This window comes from Pinus tabuliformis, chromosome X (genome assembly GCF_031772625.1).
Source record: "Pinus tabuliformis cultivar Carrire ecotype Pingquan chromosome X, CPIR1, whole genome shotgun sequence".
NCBI classification, from domain to species: Eukaryota; Viridiplantae; Streptophyta; class Pinopsida; order Pinales; family Pinaceae; genus Pinus; species Pinus tabuliformis.
Genome location: NC_142308.1, coordinates 6,478,385 through 6,498,726, shown reverse-complemented (window position 1 = coordinate 6,498,726; position 20,342 = coordinate 6,478,385). Strand labels below are relative to the sequence as shown.

Here is a 20,342-nt window from a genome sequence, read left to right as displayed (position 1 = left end):
AATTTTTCTTATGTTTTATAGAATTAGCCACTTTTTTTCAAACAAAAAAATAGAACTTTGATTTATAGGAGAAATCAAGTTTACATGTGAGAAATTTTTTCATTAGAGACGATAAGCCTTATCTCCATAATATGCCTAATAGTTAAATAAAAACCAAGAAGGACCAAAAAGAGGAATTGCCAAAGACAAACCTCTGATCCTAAATGCCCAAACATCAGTGAAAAAGATTGTATAGATGGGAAAAACATGGCTGAAGATTTGCTTGCCAGAAACCTTCACACAACGGTGTATTGTAAGTATAGTCTGGGTATCGTAACACTCCATTTATCTTCACCATGTTTCACATAAAAAAACAAAGCCTCAACCCCATTGAAGCTGGCCTGAGGCCATAAGACAACCCACTTTGAAGGACTGGTACCACATGTGTCCATGGGACTTGTGTAGACCCTCTTTTAACAGTTAGTACGCTGATATGTTGAGTTCACAAGGAATGTGAGTGAATGAAATCTTTCGGAATAGGTATCTCATTTACGAATCCTCTGCATCCAGATGCCCATCAAAGGAGGAGCAAGACTTGTGCCTTTGTTGATCCAATTTATGGTAAATTTGGAGTTGCCATATATGTAGATTTCATCAAGGTTCAACCATCTAGCATAATAAAGCCCCCCAAAAGCTTATGATCTATGCCCTGTTATTTATACCTGCACTAGCAAACCGATAAAAATTCCAGTAATGATCTATATTGATAAAAATCTTGACACCACAACATAATTATAACAATATGTTATATATATGAATTAGCAACCAATCAATTATACCAAAATCATCTTTTCTATTAAAAAAAAATTAAATCAAATTTATATTTTATAAAAAAAAAAAAAAAAATCATTTAATTTTATATTTATAAAACTTCTTTAATATTACCAAAAATCCTTATTTTCTTTAAATAAAAAATAATAATAAACTTTATTTAATAAAATACTTAAAATTCTAATTTGAGAAAAGACGTTTAAAATTAAAAGTCTATTAAATTCATTGTTTCATCTATATTTTAATTATTCTCTTTTATTTTTATTTTAAATATTCTCTTTAATTTATATATATTTCATTTAAATATAAACTAAAATATTCGTAATGTACTCGAGATAAGTAATACATATAAGTATATTTAGGCCAATAGGGTTTCCTATGCATCAACTTCTTTGTCAACACTTTTACCCGCCTCCGTTCAATCAGGTGAGACACTTTCAACCGTTGATTTGAAGTGTGACTGTTTTTTCCAAATATCGGTTGAGTTGCCTTCTTTTCACCTCCGAGTTTTGTTGTGCGCTCCGTGACATGGCAAGATATTTTTACCCCTTTTTCATTGACGCAAATTGCTCCAAGTGAACGGCGTGAGATCGGGTTTTGGCCATGAATTCGTCGTTCGAGAACAGCAACAACTCTTCCTTTGGTTACTCTGACAGTTCAACTATCAACGACAAGTTCATGATCCTGAACGCTCCTAGTAATAGCGATAATGGAAATAATAACAACTATGTCATTCGAAACGGATTTCAAACTGTTGAGGCTCTGGTTGAAGAGGGTATCAAACATGCTTGCCAACAACTTACCATGAAATTGAGCGACATACAAATGTCTTCAAGAAGAGCTACAGAAGCAGGTATCTTGAATTTTTTTTCAAGTCTTTTTTATTTCTAGAGGTATTATTTATTTTTAAAAGGCTTGTCTCTCCATAATGGAGATCTGGTTCAGCTGCTTGCGATGAATGGAGTTAGGACAGGAATTATTGTTTGAGAAACTCCTCTTCTTTTACTTTTATCTATTTAAAACCTCTATTCCTACCATTGTGCCAATAACCTGTTGTCGTATTTCCGTGATCTAGCTACACGAAGGACTGATGTGGCGGCTTGGCTTAACGGCATGTTCCCCACAGTAAATCTCCCTGATGAGCCTTCAGAAGAGGATTTGAGAGCATGCTTAAGTAATGGGAGCATTCTTTGCCAGGTCATGAATAAATTGAATCCTGGCTCGATACCGAAGGTACATTTTACCTCCTCCTTACCATGTGTTTATTCCCCATGTTTAAGATACAATTTTTATTTCCGTTCTAGAGCCAATAATGAATTCAGCAATTAGACTCCAACGGATATTATATTTTACATAGAAGGGAAATTTTTTTCTGCATGTTACTGAAAAACTTTTTGAACAAGCTTATCCAAATGAAAATCTTCAATCTCTTGGGATTTTGCAAATGAAAGAAAAATGGTTTTTGCACATGTTCTTGTACACGAACAAGGGCTTTTTGCACATTCTATACCTCTATGGTTTGCGAAGAAGGAAACATGGGCCTAGCCTATCTTGAAGTGTTCTTACAGTGAACACAAGTGTCTCTGTTATGCTATGTCAGTTGTTTAATTTTTCCAGATTTACCATTTGAAGGGGACAATTTCTTGCAGAATGTATCAAAACCAGGGCTGGCAACTATTGAAGGTGCTGCGCATTCTGCGGTTTGAGAATGTCAGGAATTTCCTGGTGGCTATAGACGATTTAAGGCTGCCAACTTTTGAAGCTTCTGATTTGGAACAGGCAGGATTACTTGGCCTTTTCTTCTTGATGTTGCCTGTATAGAATCATCTATTTCGCTTTCTCAGCCTTCGCATGTGTGGATGTTTTCAGGGTAATATGGTGACTGTTGTAGACTGTCTTCTGTCTCTGAAAGAATTTTATGATTCGAAGAATGGAGTAGAAACTCAGTCCCTATGGAAACAGGTGGCTGATACAGGCATCCCCAATGACATTAAGTCCACAGTTCGAGGTGCTTCTCCTGGAAAATCTCTCAACACCACTCTAAAAAGTGGAAGCCAGCCACGGAAAAGATGGGTACTTCTGGATCTGGAAAATTGTGCAACTTCAAATCAACAAGTGACAAATCAATCTTCTGGGGTGAATGGTCCAAAAGTAGTGAAATTGCCTACGAGATTTGATGCTGAGAGTCTTTTATCAAGTTCTGTTATGTCAGGTATGAGTAGGATCTAAAGGAAAGAAAATTATTAATCATTCCTTTGAGGGTCAGTGTAGGTTATGCACCATTCAGAACCATGAATTTGATGCTCATTTATTTTGTTTTAATTTTGCTTTTAGATCTAAAGAAAAGTAATTGCACAATGATCCAGTTCAAGAAAACAAGGTTTACTAATTCGTAGTTCAGAGTTGGACTGTAGAGCTTTGAATTGGTAGATCTTTTAAACCGATTTTTCAAATCGTATAAGTCTTCCAACTTAACCACCGATTTAGGTATAGCATTATCAGTGCTATTTTGTTGTATCTGTCGATCGTGATGGCCTTCGTCAATTATCTGATTGGAGTAGGATCCTTCAGAAGTGAGGAAATTTACAATATCAGGATCGTTATTGAATACTCTCCAATTTGTAATGTTGTCAGGGATGGACGGTCTAAAGATTAATTCTATTGAGAATCTATCTGGACTAAAATCTTCGGAGGGAATAAGCCTAGAGGCTACGTTAGCCAAAAGGTTTGTGCTTGCGTTTTGGAGTCTCGGGATTGAAGAAATATTAAATGCTATGAAATGCTCAGTCAGATCTTGTACTAAAGATTGATAGTGTTTTAAATGACTTGATAGGCAATGTATAGTGTTACGTACCTGTTTGACGATAATCTCAGAGTCTCCGAAGACTTGAAGATACTTGACGTTTAACCCGATTGCTTTGTATAGGCCTTGCACCAAGGCCTCATATTCTGCTGTATTGTTTGTGCAATTGAATTCGAGTCTGCACGTAAGCATGGTCTTGTTTCCTTCTGGACTAATCAGAACGCATCCTGCTCCTGCTCCTTCGTTAGATTTAGAGCCATCGAAATATAATTTCCAAAACAAAGATGTATTTACAGGTTTATCTACAAAATTAACACACTTTGAACTATCAGTTTGGGAAAAAAATTCGACTTGGGACAAAACTGAATTTTCTAAGTAAGGTGATGTGTGAGCATTGAAATTACCGAGAAAAGAATCTACCAAGTAATTGCCTATGATACTGCTGTTATACGATACTGCTTCATTTTCTCCCTCTAATTCCGTTACTATGTACTTCTGGTGTAACTCTCGTTCAACCTTTATTTGATTCAGTTTACCGTTGTAGGGTAACCACATGTGCGACCAGTCGGTTGCAAAGTATCCATGGAGTTTCTCGGACCAATCCCTGCTAAGAATTAAGCCATAGAATTCTGGGATATCAGCCACTAGAATGTCAATAACCTGACATACCTTCGGGTTAGATGACAATCTTATGGTTACTTGATTAATTTCACCAATCACTTCGACTTGAGATCGATCAAGCTGAACTATGCGCACTGCGGATTTTTGTGGTTGAACATTTAACTTAGCACATATTGATCTGGGTAAAATATTCGATGAAGCACCGGAATCTACCAAACAATTGTGCACATTTTTATTGAAAATTTCATAAGTGAGAAGAAACGGGGGAGTGTGAGATCTTGATCTTCCTCCAATCAAGGCGATATCATTTGGATCAATCTTATTGATCACGTTAGTTGGAGGTCTTCCCATGTTGTGGGAAGCTTGAGAGAGTACAGCGGTAGGCAAAGGTACAATAGGCACGGCATGTAATTCTTTCATCATTATCTTCTGTTGATGCTTCAATTTGCTCAATTCATAAAGGGTAATATTAGCCCTAGTCTTTTTCATGTCATCAATAATATTGTACTCCATTTCATCCGACATTATCAGTGTTTTTGATGGAGTTGTTTGATCTGCTTGGACTGGGCTAGATTGAGTCGCTTTACTGGTTGTTTTCTTTGTTGCGACTTTATCTTTTGTTGTAGGGCTTGCGCTCTTCTGCTTAGGGATAGTTTGGGGAGGATCAAGCTGATTTTTGCTTCGTGTGCTAACCGGAAATACTTCTTGATCTTCTTCTTGTGGGAGGATGAAATCCCACATTCCTTGTAATTCCACAACTTCTTCGTCATCGGTCTGTCCTTCAGTGGCACTTTCTTCTTCTTCCTCTTCCTCAGTTTCAGCATTGGAGATGGCAGTGGGTGGTTTTGCATCCGTTGAAGGACCTCTTTTAAAAGCTCTGTAGGGCTTTTTTAAAGAAGTTTCTGCTACCTATTTTTTTATGTCAACCATCTCATTAGACATGGTCTTTAATACTTTCTACAATCCTTCCAAATCGAAAGGGTCTTTTGTTTGTTTCTTCTTGGAGTCTTCCTTGAAGGTGACTTTTTTAGACTTGCGTTCCTCTATCGCAGATCTCTTTTCCAGGGCTATTACGCGTTTCTCTACTGCTATCGCCTCTGTCATGTTTTCAACTAAGGTTGTTTTATTTGCTCTATCCATGAAGATTGCTATGTTTGATGGTAAAGCAGTAATATACCATTCACATCGTACTTCTTCGCTGGGTTGGGAAGCAGTGGGAATTTTGTTGAGAATTTTATTGAACCGTAAATCGAAATCTTTGATAGGTTCTTTAGCTTGGGCCTTAAGATTGGATAGGTCATTGATTAATGTTGCCATTGATCTGTCATCACCAAAATTGATAAGGAATTGATTCTGGAAGATATCCCAACTTGTGATAGACCCGGAGGGTAATGAAAAATACCATGACCCGGCTGTCCCTTGCAGTGTATAGGGAAAAAGCCGAACAACAGCATCTTCGTTAGTAACTCCGTTGAGATTGATAGAAAGCATGAAATTGTTTATGTGTTCTTCTGCTAGCATGCCTGCTTCTGGATTGAATTTGGGCAACCATTTCTCAGGATGGGCTGGTATTTGACTCAAGGGTGCGGGCATTAAAACTGCCCCAGGGTTGTTCCATGGAGACTGGGCCATCGTTGAGCTGCTAGTAGAGAAAAGTGCAGAAGATGATCTCTGTGGCTGGGAAGATGAGGATACTATGATTGTAGATGATTGAAGAGGAGTTGTGGGAGTTTCGGTAGACGGATGGGTGATGGTTTGGAATGGAGGTGTGGGTGGTTGACTTCGCAATGAGGTAGTTGAAATGGGCGATGTAGACGAAAGAGTCTCACTATCAGACTCTTGTGGTGATTTCCTCGCTCTTTTCCTGGTGGGAAGAGGCAACTCAGTTGGCTGGATGCCAAATTTTTTCACTCTTTAACCTGGTTAAGGGATGAGCAGGATTGTGCTGCAAAGTCACACTGCTTTGAGATTTATCAGACCTCTGAGGAGAAATGGAAAATCCCTGAAGTTTGTGAATCAGAGATTCAACTCCAAGAGGTTTAATGGTAGATTGGTCTGAAATATTAGGGTGTGTAGCAGCGATTGATACTCGAGCAACTTCTGACTCTGGATTTAAATATACTGGAGAAGTCGGGGGAGATGATGAGGGTGATTTACTCTCAGAATGGTATTTAGATTTTGATTTAGGTGCCATTCATAGTTCAGGCCCTCCTTCTAGCGCCAAATATGTTGAAGCCCCGAAAATCGGGTCGACAACAAGGGGGATACCCGCCTGGTCCGGACCTTGGTTGGCAGCTCCTTATCCGTTTGGTATAGCGGGTCCGACTGGGGATAATGGGACCAGTTTCCCAATCTAAGGGTGTGTGTGTGTGCAGAGTTGGATGATGTTGATCTAAGAGTTCTAATCTAAGCTACTTTAATCTAATTCTATGCTATTGTAATCTAATGAAAACAGCACATCTAATCTATGCTAACCCGGGATGTATTTCTTCTATTATGCGATCTAAAGAGATTTCAAATAATAACTGGTAATAAAGATCATTCAGCTATCATAAGAATGGAAATCAATTAAGATGAACCAATTTGCATAAAAAGTTAGGCAAAACAGTTGTGAACAGCATATCGCATAATAAGTTATTCATATATCAAACATAAATAAATGGCTCCACCGTACAAAAGTGCCAAATGGTAACTCAAACATTCATGCAATAACATATAAACAACTAAAAACTGTATATCACTTTAAGAATATAAGCAGAAATGGTCAAGAGATAAAAGTACCATTTATGACTGGTCCTACTCATAAGCTTCAAGCAACAATGATTTATCTCTCCTTGTTCTAATATCTACCAAGAGTACAGAAGTGCAACATCAGTAGCAGATATCAAATGCAAACATTAATAAACCTTGATCCATTCATTCATCAAAACCTCCTCTGAGGGTGCAAAAGTGCATGTTGTGAGGACAAGTTTTTGACAAATTTATGGACCCTTCTCTAAATGAATGAGAAAGGTTTAAATACTGCTAACTAAATAACTTAATTACATAAATTTAGGATACGGTTTAAATGACCGCCCTTTATCTAAGCAAAATTATTTCTAAAAATTGAATCTAATTCCTAACTATTTCTGCATTTGCTCCTTAATGTTGCGAGCATTCAACATTCATCTGGGAAGAGTCGGCTGGTTGTTTTCTGCTTTTGCTTGAGCTACGCAAATAGAAATGGCAAGCGCTGGCACCACTTTTTAGAAAACTAGAAGATGTTTTTTGGAATCATCCTCTTGCTGGGTGAATTTACTGCGTATATACTTGGTAACAACCCAAATTTCTCTCAAAATGCTTCTGCTTTTTCTATCCCGGTTTCTGGACTCGTGGATGACTAAGCAAGTTAGGGACTTTGCTTTCTGAACAATTTTCTTAGCGATGGGCGCTAATCGCGCATCGAAAACTGCCTCCGTTCTTTGATCCGGGCCTTTCTAGTGCGTCTTTCGCTTTTAGCGCTTTTTCCTTTACTGGGCATAAGCTTCAGAATTTTGTAAACATGCTACTTTTGTGAGCTTTTGACCTTGAGTGTCGAATCGCCTATTGATATCATCATCTGTTCAGTAATACTCTGAAATCTGCGTTTCTGTTGCATGCGGTATCCGTTTATGAGGACATCTCTTCTCTGTTCTCCGAGCATTGACGCTTTCCCTTTTTCCTTAGATGTTTCCTGCACATAGCTTCATGTTGTTTCCCGTTTTTTATTCCTACAGTTCACGCAAAGGAAAAGAGTAATGATAATAAATTTTGACACGAAAGCTTTAAGCTCTACGAATTTATAAAATCATGACACCCACAGTGAACTAACTCTTCGAAAAACACGAAACTGTCCTTCATGAATACTTTGGCGTACATTCATTAATTTCCTTTAAGGCGCGCGCCCAATTTTGGTTTAGGGACAGCTTTTCTTGAATGCTGAGCCGAAGAAAATTTGCGATGGGTGACTTCTGCGACTCGCATCGCAACATCGCGGATCGCATTATCAAGATGTGTCATCGCAGAGTTTCTTGATCAGTTTATCGCAGATCGCAGCATCGCGTTTATCGCAAGATCGCAGCATCGCGTTTATCGCAAGATCGCAGCATCGTGCTTATCGCAAGATCGCAGATCGTTGCAATTTGTTAAGTTATTGTGTGTTGTTTATGCGATGTTGCGATATGCGATGTCGCATATTGGCCATCGGAGATTTCTTTCATTTATGGGCGCTTCTTAATGTATGTGATGCGATGAATTTCGCGTCGCTTCTTCGCAGTTTTTTATTGTGCTCATAAAGAAATGTTTTACTCTTCTCCGTGCAATGTATTTTTAAGGAGTATCAAAAAAAAAAATTATAAATTTTTTTGAATTTTTTACTAAGGGTCCCCACTTCTTTAGTGTTATTGCTAATACTAAAGAAGGAGGGGGGTTGTTGGTGGCCACAACAATTCCCTATTGTAGTGGGTTGTTCTTATTTTTCTTCATCCATCTATAAAAAATGGCAAATGTCTAGGATCTGTTATCCACCTTTCCTTTATCAATCCTAATCAGACAACCAGTTATCTTGGTAAACCTATCTAAACCCTAGCTATTTGACTCCATCACCCAATGAGATATTGATTTCAGGCCCAACCAAACCATATATCAACACAACCTATCAAAAGATCTAGCCACAGTGTAAAGGTTAGAGAGCCCTCTCTAGATTTTAGGGGCTAGCCTTCAATCTATAAGTTGGATTGCAACGATTACCTTGGAAATTCATCTCCTACAACCAAGAGGAATTTTTGAGCAACAATAGTTGCCTCAAAATTTAGTAGGTCTTGTAGAGGGGTACCCTATAAGGAAAGCACTAAACCAAGTGACAACAATGAGGTAATGACCCACTATCACCACAACCAATATCCCCTACTCTTTATGGATTTTCACCAATGGGGGGAGTCTCGATATAAGGTCACCTACAAGAGATATTATAGGCTTAGAGATCTAAGGTGACATAATAGGCTTCCAAAGGATGGCTCAACTTAAGTACAAGGTTCAGACAATGATGAAGAGGTAATTTTCATCCTTTAGAGAGGTCAATCTAGAGCATGCTAGACCTAGGGTTTGAGTGTTAGTATGCAAAATGGAATATCCTAAGGTCAAGGTATTAAGGAATTTTTTTAGTATTAGTAATCTAATGGAATATGAAACCTTCAAAAAGCCCTCAATGATCCGTTAATGGAAAAGGTATTATAGACTGTGTGAATTTGCTTATGTTACTTAGTGCAACAGATCGAAAAGATTGCAAATAACATAAACACATAAAAAACTTGAAAACACATTCAAACACATCAACATAGCCAAATTTAGTAAAGGAGTTCACCAGACTTCCTGGCTACGTCTCTTGGTCCTTTTGCTTCTAGTGTTGACCTCTATATTTTGTCTTCAAATTACTGTTACAAGTATGAGCTCAAAAACAGAGTCTCAAATAAGAAAATGGATCTCACCACTATGTTCAGCTTGAGTTTTCGAGTCAAAACGAGTATAAACTCAACCGTATTTGGCCACTATGACCTCCAGACCCCCTGGAATGGTCCCAAAACCACATTAGTCCACACCTTCGGTGATATGGTATTGATATACCATGTATAGTTGCAAAAATGCGGTGAACACGGAATAACATGATAACATTAAAATCAAAGGATAAACAAAAGGACTGGTGGGCGTGGGGTTGACCCCGACCGTTCGGCCTTTTCCCGGCGGAGATCCTGATACCAAACGATCCAACGATTATCGCGTCCCTCGCTCGATCCAACAACTATCACGTCCTCTGCTCGATCCAACAATTGTCGCATCACCCACTCGCCAACTAGCTTGGCTGATCTCCACCATCGATCCATCCTGCTCAATCCTACGGTTGTCGCGCAATATCGCGCTCCCACTAGCCCGACGGTTAAGACTCCAAAAGCACGCAAGAAAAGCTATTTTGGTGTGCTACGTGTCGATCGCTAAGTGTAATCGCGTAGATTTTAGAAATACCATTTCCAGCCTTTAAGGCGCGCGAGATACCACTTACCACTTTCTTGCTGGAACCCAAAGAAGTTAAACTTATTTTGAATAACCACATCGCATCCGTTTGAACTATTAACCTGCTTGCATGTTCTGACGCGATATGCGTCGATCTCCTCTGATCGGATGATCCAATGACTGTGGTGTGAACCAATCACAAATTTCCACGTCACCTTCTCTGCTGACATCATCCAAAACCTGTGACTCATTCCCGGGTTGCCACGTGTCCTGCTGACGTAGGCATTGACTGTTGACCGAAATCTTTGATTGGCTCTAATTTCTTCATCCAGACTCAGATTTACACGCCGTTTGCACCGTTGGATTCGTATCGACGAGCACTTTGACTTGATCCCATTTTCATCTGCATTTGAAGACTTTGATCTGGAGGCAAGACTAAATCAATTTTGGATCACTCCTCCCCATTGGAAGCTTTTGTTCCTCCAAAAGTTGGCTTTAACTGTCAAGTAAGCGACGATAATGTTCCTCACTTTTCCAATCTCTATCCATCGTGCTTTACTTGGATTTGTATCTTTGAGTCCAACTCAAAGATACTCAACATTTCCCCGTCGCGAAGTCCTTATCCTCCTGTAGCTCATTGAGATACTCGGGTAAAAGATCTTCAATGGAAGGTATCCTACCTTGCTCTTCGGGATCTTCAATCAATGAAGGCTCATACAACTACAAGTTTTCAACATTTATGACGGAATATATTTGCATACAAGCTGGTAGATCTAGGCGGAAATCATTTTGACCACTTTTGTCAAGTATTTTGAAAGGACCATATCTAATTGGTTTCAACTTTTTACCTTCCCCTTGCAGTCTTTCTCTGCTGATGTAGAACCAGACTTGATCACCAACTTGAAAACTATGCTCAACTTGATGTTTGTCATGTTGCGCCTTATACTTTGCTTGGCTTCTTTCGAGCTGTTCCTGTACTACCTATTGAATTTCCTGGATTTGTTCAATGAACTTGGTTGCTTTTTCCACATCATTGTGTCCATCAACTTCTATGTCTTTACCAAAGACAAAATCCAAGGGAGACTTTGGTATAAAACCAAAACAAGTCTCAAAAGGAGATCTCTGAGTAGAAGAATGTTTTGCATGGTTGTAAGCATGCTGCACATAACACAAATGCTCGTCCCAAAGTTTGGGATGCTTGCTACAATATCCTCGAAGCAACTATATCACTGTCCTATTGACCACTTATGTCTGACCATCTGTTTGCGGATGAAATGTCGTGCTCTTCTTTAACTTTGTGTCCATTAACTCCCATAGACTTGACCAGAATTTCCCGACAAATCGAGAATCTCGATCAGATACAATAGAAGTGGGTAACCCAAAATGAACCCATACATTTTGAAATAATAACTTTGTAGTTTGTTCAGCTATGACCTGTTTATTACATGGTGTCAAAATACACATCTTACTGAACCTATCCACAACTACATACAAATAATCATGACTCTTTCTAGACTTTGGCAATCCCCCAACAAAATCCATGGAAACACTTTCCCAAGGACGAGAAGGAATTGGAAGTGGAGTATACAAGCCTAATTTTCTATTACTTAGTTTGCTTGTAGCACACATAGTACATCCTTTAATATATCTAGAAATTGTCTCATTCATTCGTGGCCAATAGCAGAATCTTTGTAATTGTGCAACTATTTTACTTACACCAAAATGACCTGATATGAGAGAAGTATGTGCTTCTCGAATTATATTAACTCTTTTAGTTTGTGGAATGCATAACTTTCCCAAATGATATAAGAGTTTGTCCTTTATAAAATAATCCAATTCTTCTACCTTCTTGCCATGACTTAAAGTTGCATATACATCCTTAAAATCTATGTCTTGAGCATATTGTTCAATGTAACTTTCATGAATTACCGAATTATGCTTAAGTATTGTGGATGCATTTATAATTGGTCTTGATAACATGTCTGCAACCTTATTATGTATGCCCTTCTTATATCTGATAATAAGATGAAATTGTTGTAGAAAACCCATCCATTGATAGTGTCTTGATTGTTGCAATTTAGTTTGTGAGTGTAAATATTGAAGTGGTTGATGATCTGTATGTATGATTGTTTCTTTACCCATTATGTAATGTTTCCACTTTTTAACACTCTGAACTAATGCATATAATTCCTTATCATATGTAGGATAGTTAACTACTATTGATGTGAATGTCTCAGAATGAAAGCATATAGGCTTCCTGTGCTGCATCAACACTGCCCCCATGGCATATTCACTTGCATCTGTCTCGATCTCAAATGGATGTTGAAGATCTGGCAGTGCTAGTACTGGCGTTGTACTAGTCCTTTATTTCAATGTGTCAAAGGCTTTTTGTTGTTTGCCTTCCCACTGAAACACCCGTTTCACACTTGTCAAAGCATGTAAAGGAGCTACAATCAAAGAAAAGTTAACAATAAACTTTCTCCAATATTGCGCTGCCCCTAAGAAACTTCTAACTTTTGTAGCAGTATTGGGCTTAGGAAAATTTACAATGACTTCGACCTTAGAGGGATCTATCTTCAATTCACCACCCCCTACAATATAACCTAAATAATTCAAAGATGTTCAACCAAATTCATATTTTGACAGTTTTACATAGAGATTTTCTCTTTTTGAAACATCTAAAATCTGCTTTACATGATTTACATGTTCATCCCATGTTCTAATGAAAACAAGAATATCATCTAAATAGACTATTACAAAATCATTAATGAATGGTCTAAATACATCATTCATGACTCGCATGAATGTAGCTGGAGTGTTAGTTAAGCCAAAAGGCATAACCATCCATTCATAGATTCATTGCTTCGTTTTAAAATAAGTCTTCCATACATCATGTTCTACAACTCTGATCTGATGGTAGCCGCTTCGCAAGTCCAATTTAGAGAAGTAAACTGCATCTTTTAACTGATCTAACAAATCATCAATACAAGGAAGAGGATAACAATTCTTTATTGTGATTTTATTTAGTGCTCTAAAATCAATGCACATTCTCCACGAACCGTCTTTCTTTCGCACTAACACAATAGGTGATCTGCACATTGATGTGATTGGTCGAATAAACCATTAATCGAGCAACTCCTATACCTGCTTCTTTATCTCTACATTCTCTATAGTTGATAACCTTTACATTCCAATGTTAGGTGGTGGAGCATCTTGCTGCAAATAAATCTCATGTTCTATCTCTCGCTTGGGTGGAAGCCCTTTAGGCTCTTGAAATAGAATATCATAATCGGAAACAACTTTAACTAGATCTGATTTCTGTTTAGGATTACAGCCTTGGAAAGCATCGGATTTATCAATATCATTTGCTTTTACAATCATAAGTAAAAATTGTTTACTTGAATTTACAATTCTTTTCATCTATCCTGAATTTATGAGAGAGAAATTATCTTTGAGTTTATGATCCCTTACAGTATATTAAGTTCCATCCTTAGTGAGTTGATACTTATTTTCAATTCGATAGAAGATAGCATTTCTATCGTACAAGTATGGACTTCCTAATACAATTCCAGATATGTCCAATGGGACTATGCCTAACTCAACCTCATCTCGAAACTTTGACCCAAAAGAAAAACGAAGTTTACATTGTTTCGTAACTTATAGCTTAGTTTTATCACACACCTAACCTAATGGATATGGCTTTTTATAAGGTTTTGTTTCTAGACCCAACTTCTTTACAGTTGCTTCAGAAATCAAATTAACTTATGACCCATTATCAAATAACGTATCAATTTTAGTATGCTTGGAAATGACTCTAATCTGAAATAGCTCATTTCTTTTCCTCTCATCATTATCATTATCAACAGAATGCGGAGAAGTACTTGTAGATGCTTTAAATATTTACCTTTTATACTTGTCGTTGTAATCGTTGCCTCGTCACCTAAATCTGACCCCAAGTCCTTTTGAATAGCAGCAGCATTCTTTCGCTCTTTACTCCCGAACTTCTTAGGCTTCAATTCTGGATGCAATGACCAATAGTGTGCCTCATCGTGTCCTTCCTTCTTACAATGAGTGCATGAAGGTTTATCCTTCTTCACAGTGTTTGTTTTCTTCTCCTTCCATTTCAGTTTCTTCTTGCCTTTATTCTTGCTTTCAATAGGTTTGGATGATTTCCCAACATCTTGGGTTACATTTTTACCTCTAGCTTCTAGATGAGTTGCTTGAACTAATACATCATCTAAGCTAGTTGGATTAAACATAAGTATGGTATGCCTCAAATAACTATGAAGACCACCTATGTATTTCAACAATGTCTCTGGTGAGTCCAATGATATGCCTAATGTTAAAGCTCTCTTACGGAATTCCTGAGTATAACTTTGAACACTTTGACCTTTTAATTGACGTAGTGTTTTCCAACTCATCATTGCTTGTTGCATATAAGCCAAAGGATAAAATTGCTTTTTAATAGCAGAAACAAATTCATTCCAAGTTGAAATGATTTTACCATGCTTTTGGAGATCTGCTTGTGTCTTGCCTTCCCACCATACAAGTGTGGTTCCTCCAAGTCGAAGGCTAGCAAGCTGGATCTTCTTCCTTTCTGAAACAACTTTCTGCACCCTGCAATATACTTCAATTTGTCTTATCCAATTATCAAGCTTTTTAACGTTAAGTTCTCCATCATAAATTGGCAAATCAAATTTTACATCTAGTTTGATCAAAGAGGATTTCTTCTTTTTCTTTTTAGAAGAACTAGTTTTATGAGAAGAAGACGATGATGGTGATGATGGAGGAGATGGTGGGGGAAGCTTTTCCCTTGTCTCTTTATCTGGAGGAACAAAAATAAAAGGTTCCTCTATTCCTTTATCTGGTTTAGGTGATGAAGTTCCTTCACCTTTACCCTTTTTAAACTCATTATACATCTCTTCCACCATTGCACGTATCATCATGAAACTATCCAAGAATTGGGATTCTAATCCAAGTGGAGTTTCATCTGCTATCCTTCTTTGTAAAAAGACCCTTCCAATCTCTAGATTCGCCTCAACAAGTTCACCTTCACCTCGTCCGAGCCTCAACCTAGTAAGCATTCAAATCTCCACACAAACTTGTCAAACCTTAAAAACCTTGCTGCTCTGATACCACTTGATCCATTAATGAAAAAGGTATTATAGACTATGTGTGAATTTGCTTATGTTACTTAGTGCAACGGATCGAAAAGATTGCAAATAACATAAACACATAAACAACTTGAAAACACATTCAAACACATCAACACAGCCAAATTTAATAAAGGAGTTCACCAGACTTCCTGGCTACGTCTCCTAGTCCTTTCGCTTCCAGTGCTGACCTCTATATTTTGTCTTCAAATTACTGTTACAGGTATGAGCTCAAAAACAGAGTCTCAAATAAGAAAATGGATCTCACCATTGTGTTCAACTCAAGTTTTCGAGTCAAAACAAGTATAAACTCGACCATATTTGGCCACTATGACCTCCAGACCCCCTGGAATGGTCCCAAAACCACATTAGTCCACTCTTTTGGTGATATGGTATTGATATACCATGTATAGTTGCAAAACTGCGGTGAACGTGGAATAATACGATAACATTAAAATCAAAGGATAAACCAAAGGACCGGCAGGCGTGGGGTTGACCTCGACTGTCCAGCCTTTTCCTAGCAGAGATCCTGATACCAAACGATCCAACGATTATCGCGTCCCTCGCTCGATCCAACGGCTATCGCGTCCTCCGCTCGATCCAACGACTGTCGCGTCACCCGCTCGCCAACTAGCTTGGCTGATCTCCATCGTCGATCCATCCTGCTCGATCCTACGACTGTCGCACAATATCGCGCTCCCACTAGCCCGATGGTTAAGACTCCGAAAGCACGTGAGAAAAGTTGTTTTGGTGTGCTACGTGTCGACTGCTGAGTGTAATCGTGTAGATTTTAGAAATACCATTTCCAGCCTTTAAGGTGCACGAGATACCACTTACCACTTTCCTACTGGAACTCAAAGAAGTTAAACTTCTTTTGAATAACCACATCGCATCTGTTTGAACTATTAACCTGCTTGCATGTTCTGACGTGATATGCATCGATCTCCTCTGACCGAACAATCCAACAATTGTGGTGTGAACCAATCACAAATTTCCATGTCACCTTCTCTGCTGACATCATCCAGAACATGTGACTCATCCCAGGTTGCCACGTGTCCTGCTGACATAGGCATTGATTATTGACCGAAATCTTTGATTGGATCTAATTTCTTCATCTGGAGTCGGATTTACACGTCGTTTGCACCATTGGATTTGTATCGATGAGCACTTTGACTTGACCCCATTTTCATCTGCATTTGAAGACTTTGATCTGGAGGCAAGACTAAATCCATTTTGGATCACTCAAGTTGAAGTTTGACCAAACTAGGGTTTCTCCTAGGGTAAAATAGTTGGGGCGAGAGAAATTAAGGTCTAAAATGGAGAGATTGGCCAAAAAGGAGGTTGATTTGATGCAACTATGTATACTCTTCATGTTGAATCCTTCCACTACCAAAAATTCCTCTCCTATGCAAATTCACTCTGAGCCCTAATAGAGTCACTTATCCTTAAGAGGGATAAAATTAAGAGAAAAGCAGAGAAAATTTCAATTTTTGGGTAAAATAAAGCTTGATCACCAAATGACAAGGTCAATGCGTAATCCTTGAGTTGATGGAGTCTATGGATGTTAAAGATTAGCTAAAACATACAAAGGAGTAAGGATGTTTTGATGCCCTAGTACCAAAACCCTAGATATTATCTTTGTGAAGGATCAAATACACTTAAGAGAGCTATAACAAGAGTTCACCAAGGGAATTATCATTCACATTCCATACATGAATAATGCATACAATTAGGATATCTATATATATGAATTAGCAACCAATCAATTATACCAAAATCATCTTTTCTATCTTAAAAAATTAAATCAAATTTATATTTAAAAAAAAAAAATCATTTAATTTTATATTTATAAAACTTCTCTAATATTACCAAAAATCCTTATTTTCTTTAAATAAAAAATAATAATAAACTTTATTGAATAAAATACTTAAAATTCTAATTTGAGAAAAGACGTTTAAAATTAAAAGTCTATTAAATTCATTGTTTCATCTATATTTTAATTATTCTCTTTTATTTTTATTTGTCAGATATTTTATTTTATTTTTAAATATAAAAATAATTTATATATATTTCATTTAAATATAAACTAAAATATTTGTAATGTACTCAAGATAGGTTTAATAATACATATAAGTATATTTAGGGGAATCGGCCTTCTTATGCATCAACTTCTTCGTTACCCTGCTCCGTTCGATCAGGTGAGACACTTTATTTGAAGTGTACTACTTTTTCCAAATATCAGTTGAGTTGCTTTCTTTTCACCTCCAAGTTTTGTTGTGCGCTCTGTGACATGGCAGCTTTTTCATTGACGCAAATTGCTCCAGGAGAACGGCGTGAGGTCGGGTTTTGGCCATGAATTCGTCGTTCGAGAACAGCAACAGCTCTTCCTTTGGTTACTCTGACAGTTCAACCGTCGACGGCAAGTTCATGAGCCGGAACGCTCCTAGTAATGGCGATAATGGAAATAATAACAACTATGTCATTCGAAACGGATTTCAGACTGTTGAGGCTCTGGTTGAAGAGGGTATCAAACACGCTTGCCAACAGCTTACCATGAAATTGAGCGACATACAAATGTCTTCAAGAAGAGCTGCAGAAGCAGGTATCTTGAATTTTTTTTCAAGTCTTTTCGATTTCTAGAGGTATTATTTATTTTTAAAAGGCTTGTCTCTCCATAATGGAGATCTGGTTCAGCTGCTTGCGATGAATGGAGTTAGGACAGGAATTATTGTTTGAGAAACTCCTCTTCTTTTACTTTTATCTATTTAAAACCTCTATTCCTACCATTGCGCCAGTAACCTGTTGTCGTATTTCCGTGATCTAGCTACACGAAGGACTGATGTGGCGGCTTGGCTTAACGGCATGTTCCCCACAGTAAATCTCCCTGATGAGCCTTCGGAAGAGGATTTGAGAGCATGCTTAAGTAATGGGAGCATTCTTTGCCAGGTCATGAATAAATTGAATCCTGGCTCGATACCGAAGGTACATTTTACCTCCTCCTTACCATGTGTTTATTCCCCATGTTTAAGATACAATTTTTGTTTCCGTTCTAGAGCCAATAATGAATTCAGCAATTAGACTCCAGCGGATATTATATTTTACATAGAAGGGAAATTTTTGTCTGCATGTTACTGAAAAACTTTTTGAACAAGCTTCTCCAAATGAAAATCTTCAATCTCTTGGGATTTTGCAAATGAAAGAAAAATGGTTTTTGCACATGTTCCTGTACACGAACAAGGGCTTTTTGCACATTCTATACCTCTATGGTTTGCGGAGAAGCAAACATGGGCCTAACCTATCTCGAAGTGTTCTTACAGTGAACACGAGTGTCTCTGTTATGCTATGTCAGTTGTTTAATATTTCCAGATTTACCATTTGAAGGGGACAATTTCTTGCAGAATGTATCAAAACCAGGCCTAGCAACCACTGAAGGTGCTGCGCATTCTGCGGTTTGAAAATGTCAGGAATTTCCTGGTGGCTATAGACGATTTAAGGCTGCAAACTTTTAAAGCTTCTGATTTGGAACAGGCGGGATTACTTGGCCTTTTCTTCTTGATGTTACCTGTATAGAATCATCTATTTCGCTTTCTCAGCCTTCGCATGTGTGGATGTTTTCAGGGTAATATGGTGACTATTGTAGACTGCCTTCTGTCTCTAAAAGAATGTTATGATTCGAAGAATGGAGTAGAAACTCAGTCCCTATGGAAACAGGTGGCTGATACAGGCATCCCCAATGACATTAAGTCCACAGTTCGAGGTGCTTCTCCTGAAAAATCTCTCAACACCACTCTCAAAAGTGGAAGCCAGCCACGGAAAAGATGGGTACTTCCGGATCTGGAAAATTGTGCAACTTCAAATCAACAAGTGACAGATCAATCTTCTGGGGTGAATGGTCCAAAAGTAGTGAAATTGCCTACGAGATTTGATGTTGAGAGTCTTTTATCAAGTTCTGTTATGTCAGGTATGAGTAGGATCTAAAAGAACGAAAATTATTAATCATTCCTTTGAGGGTTAGTGTAGGTTATGCACCATTCAGAACCATGAATTTGATGCTCATTTATTTTGTTTTAATTTTGCTTTTAGATTTAAAGAAAAGTAATTGCACAATGATCCAGTGCAAAAAAACAAGGTTTTCCACAAACCAATTAACTCTTCTAGAAAAAATCAACAATTCCAATTTAATAATCCTATCGGCCTCTCTTTGTACTTTTGAGACGATTGCTAATAATAATCCCATAAGACTCCAAATTTGGTTTAAAAATACAAATTGCATCTCCCAAGATGTTGGGATATGTCATCCTCCACCCACATGTAAGATAAATGCACCTATATACTTTAAAAAGATATATTGAATCAATTTTGCTTCAACTTTATACTATAATGAGAGTTTATTTTATTGTTTTTTTTTAACAAATGTGAATTACTTTATAGTTTTTATTATTACTTTACATTAAACGATTGTTTATTTTATTACTTTTATATGTTTATTTTATTTTTTATATATATGTAAATTAATATTTTTTATAATCTTTGATATATTATTTTATAAATTTTTAAAAAATATTTATCTTTAAAATACATATTTTTTAACCAAAGTATTTAATTATGGTCACACAATTCAAGGTGCAACCCTTTAGTAAAACTAGGTTGTTATTAACAACCATGTTCAAGGAACAACGTCATGAAACCTTAATAGTGTTTTGCATAGAAAACAATATGCACTTGATTTTCATATTGAGACAATCCTTGTCACAATACAATGTTGGACCATGGTCGACCATACTTAACCATAGTTAATTTTCAATTAAGACAATATTTGCCACAATATAATGTTCGACCATAAATAATCATAATTAACCATAAATGAAAATATTTAATTTCATAAAACATACATGTATATTTCCCCTATCTTACACACTTACCATTAAAAA

The 20,342-nt window shown here is 37.4% G+C and overlaps 1 protein-coding gene across 1 annotated transcript; it reads left to right on the top strand.

Annotated features, from left to right (window-relative positions):
* Window positions 1-17,726: 17,726 nt before the first annotated feature.
* LOC149138004 (kinesin-like protein KIN-14J) lies at window positions 17,727-19,389 on the top strand. The gene is made up of 3 exons (XM_089450213.1): window positions 17,727-18,013; window positions 18,236-18,393; window positions 19,030-19,389. The coding sequence occupies exons 1-3, from the start codon at window positions 17,764-17,766 to the stop codon at window positions 19,387-19,389; spliced, it is 768 nt and encodes a 255-aa protein (XP_089306339.1). The 5' UTR covers window positions 17,727-17,763.
* Window positions 19,390-20,342: the final 953 nt, after the last annotated feature.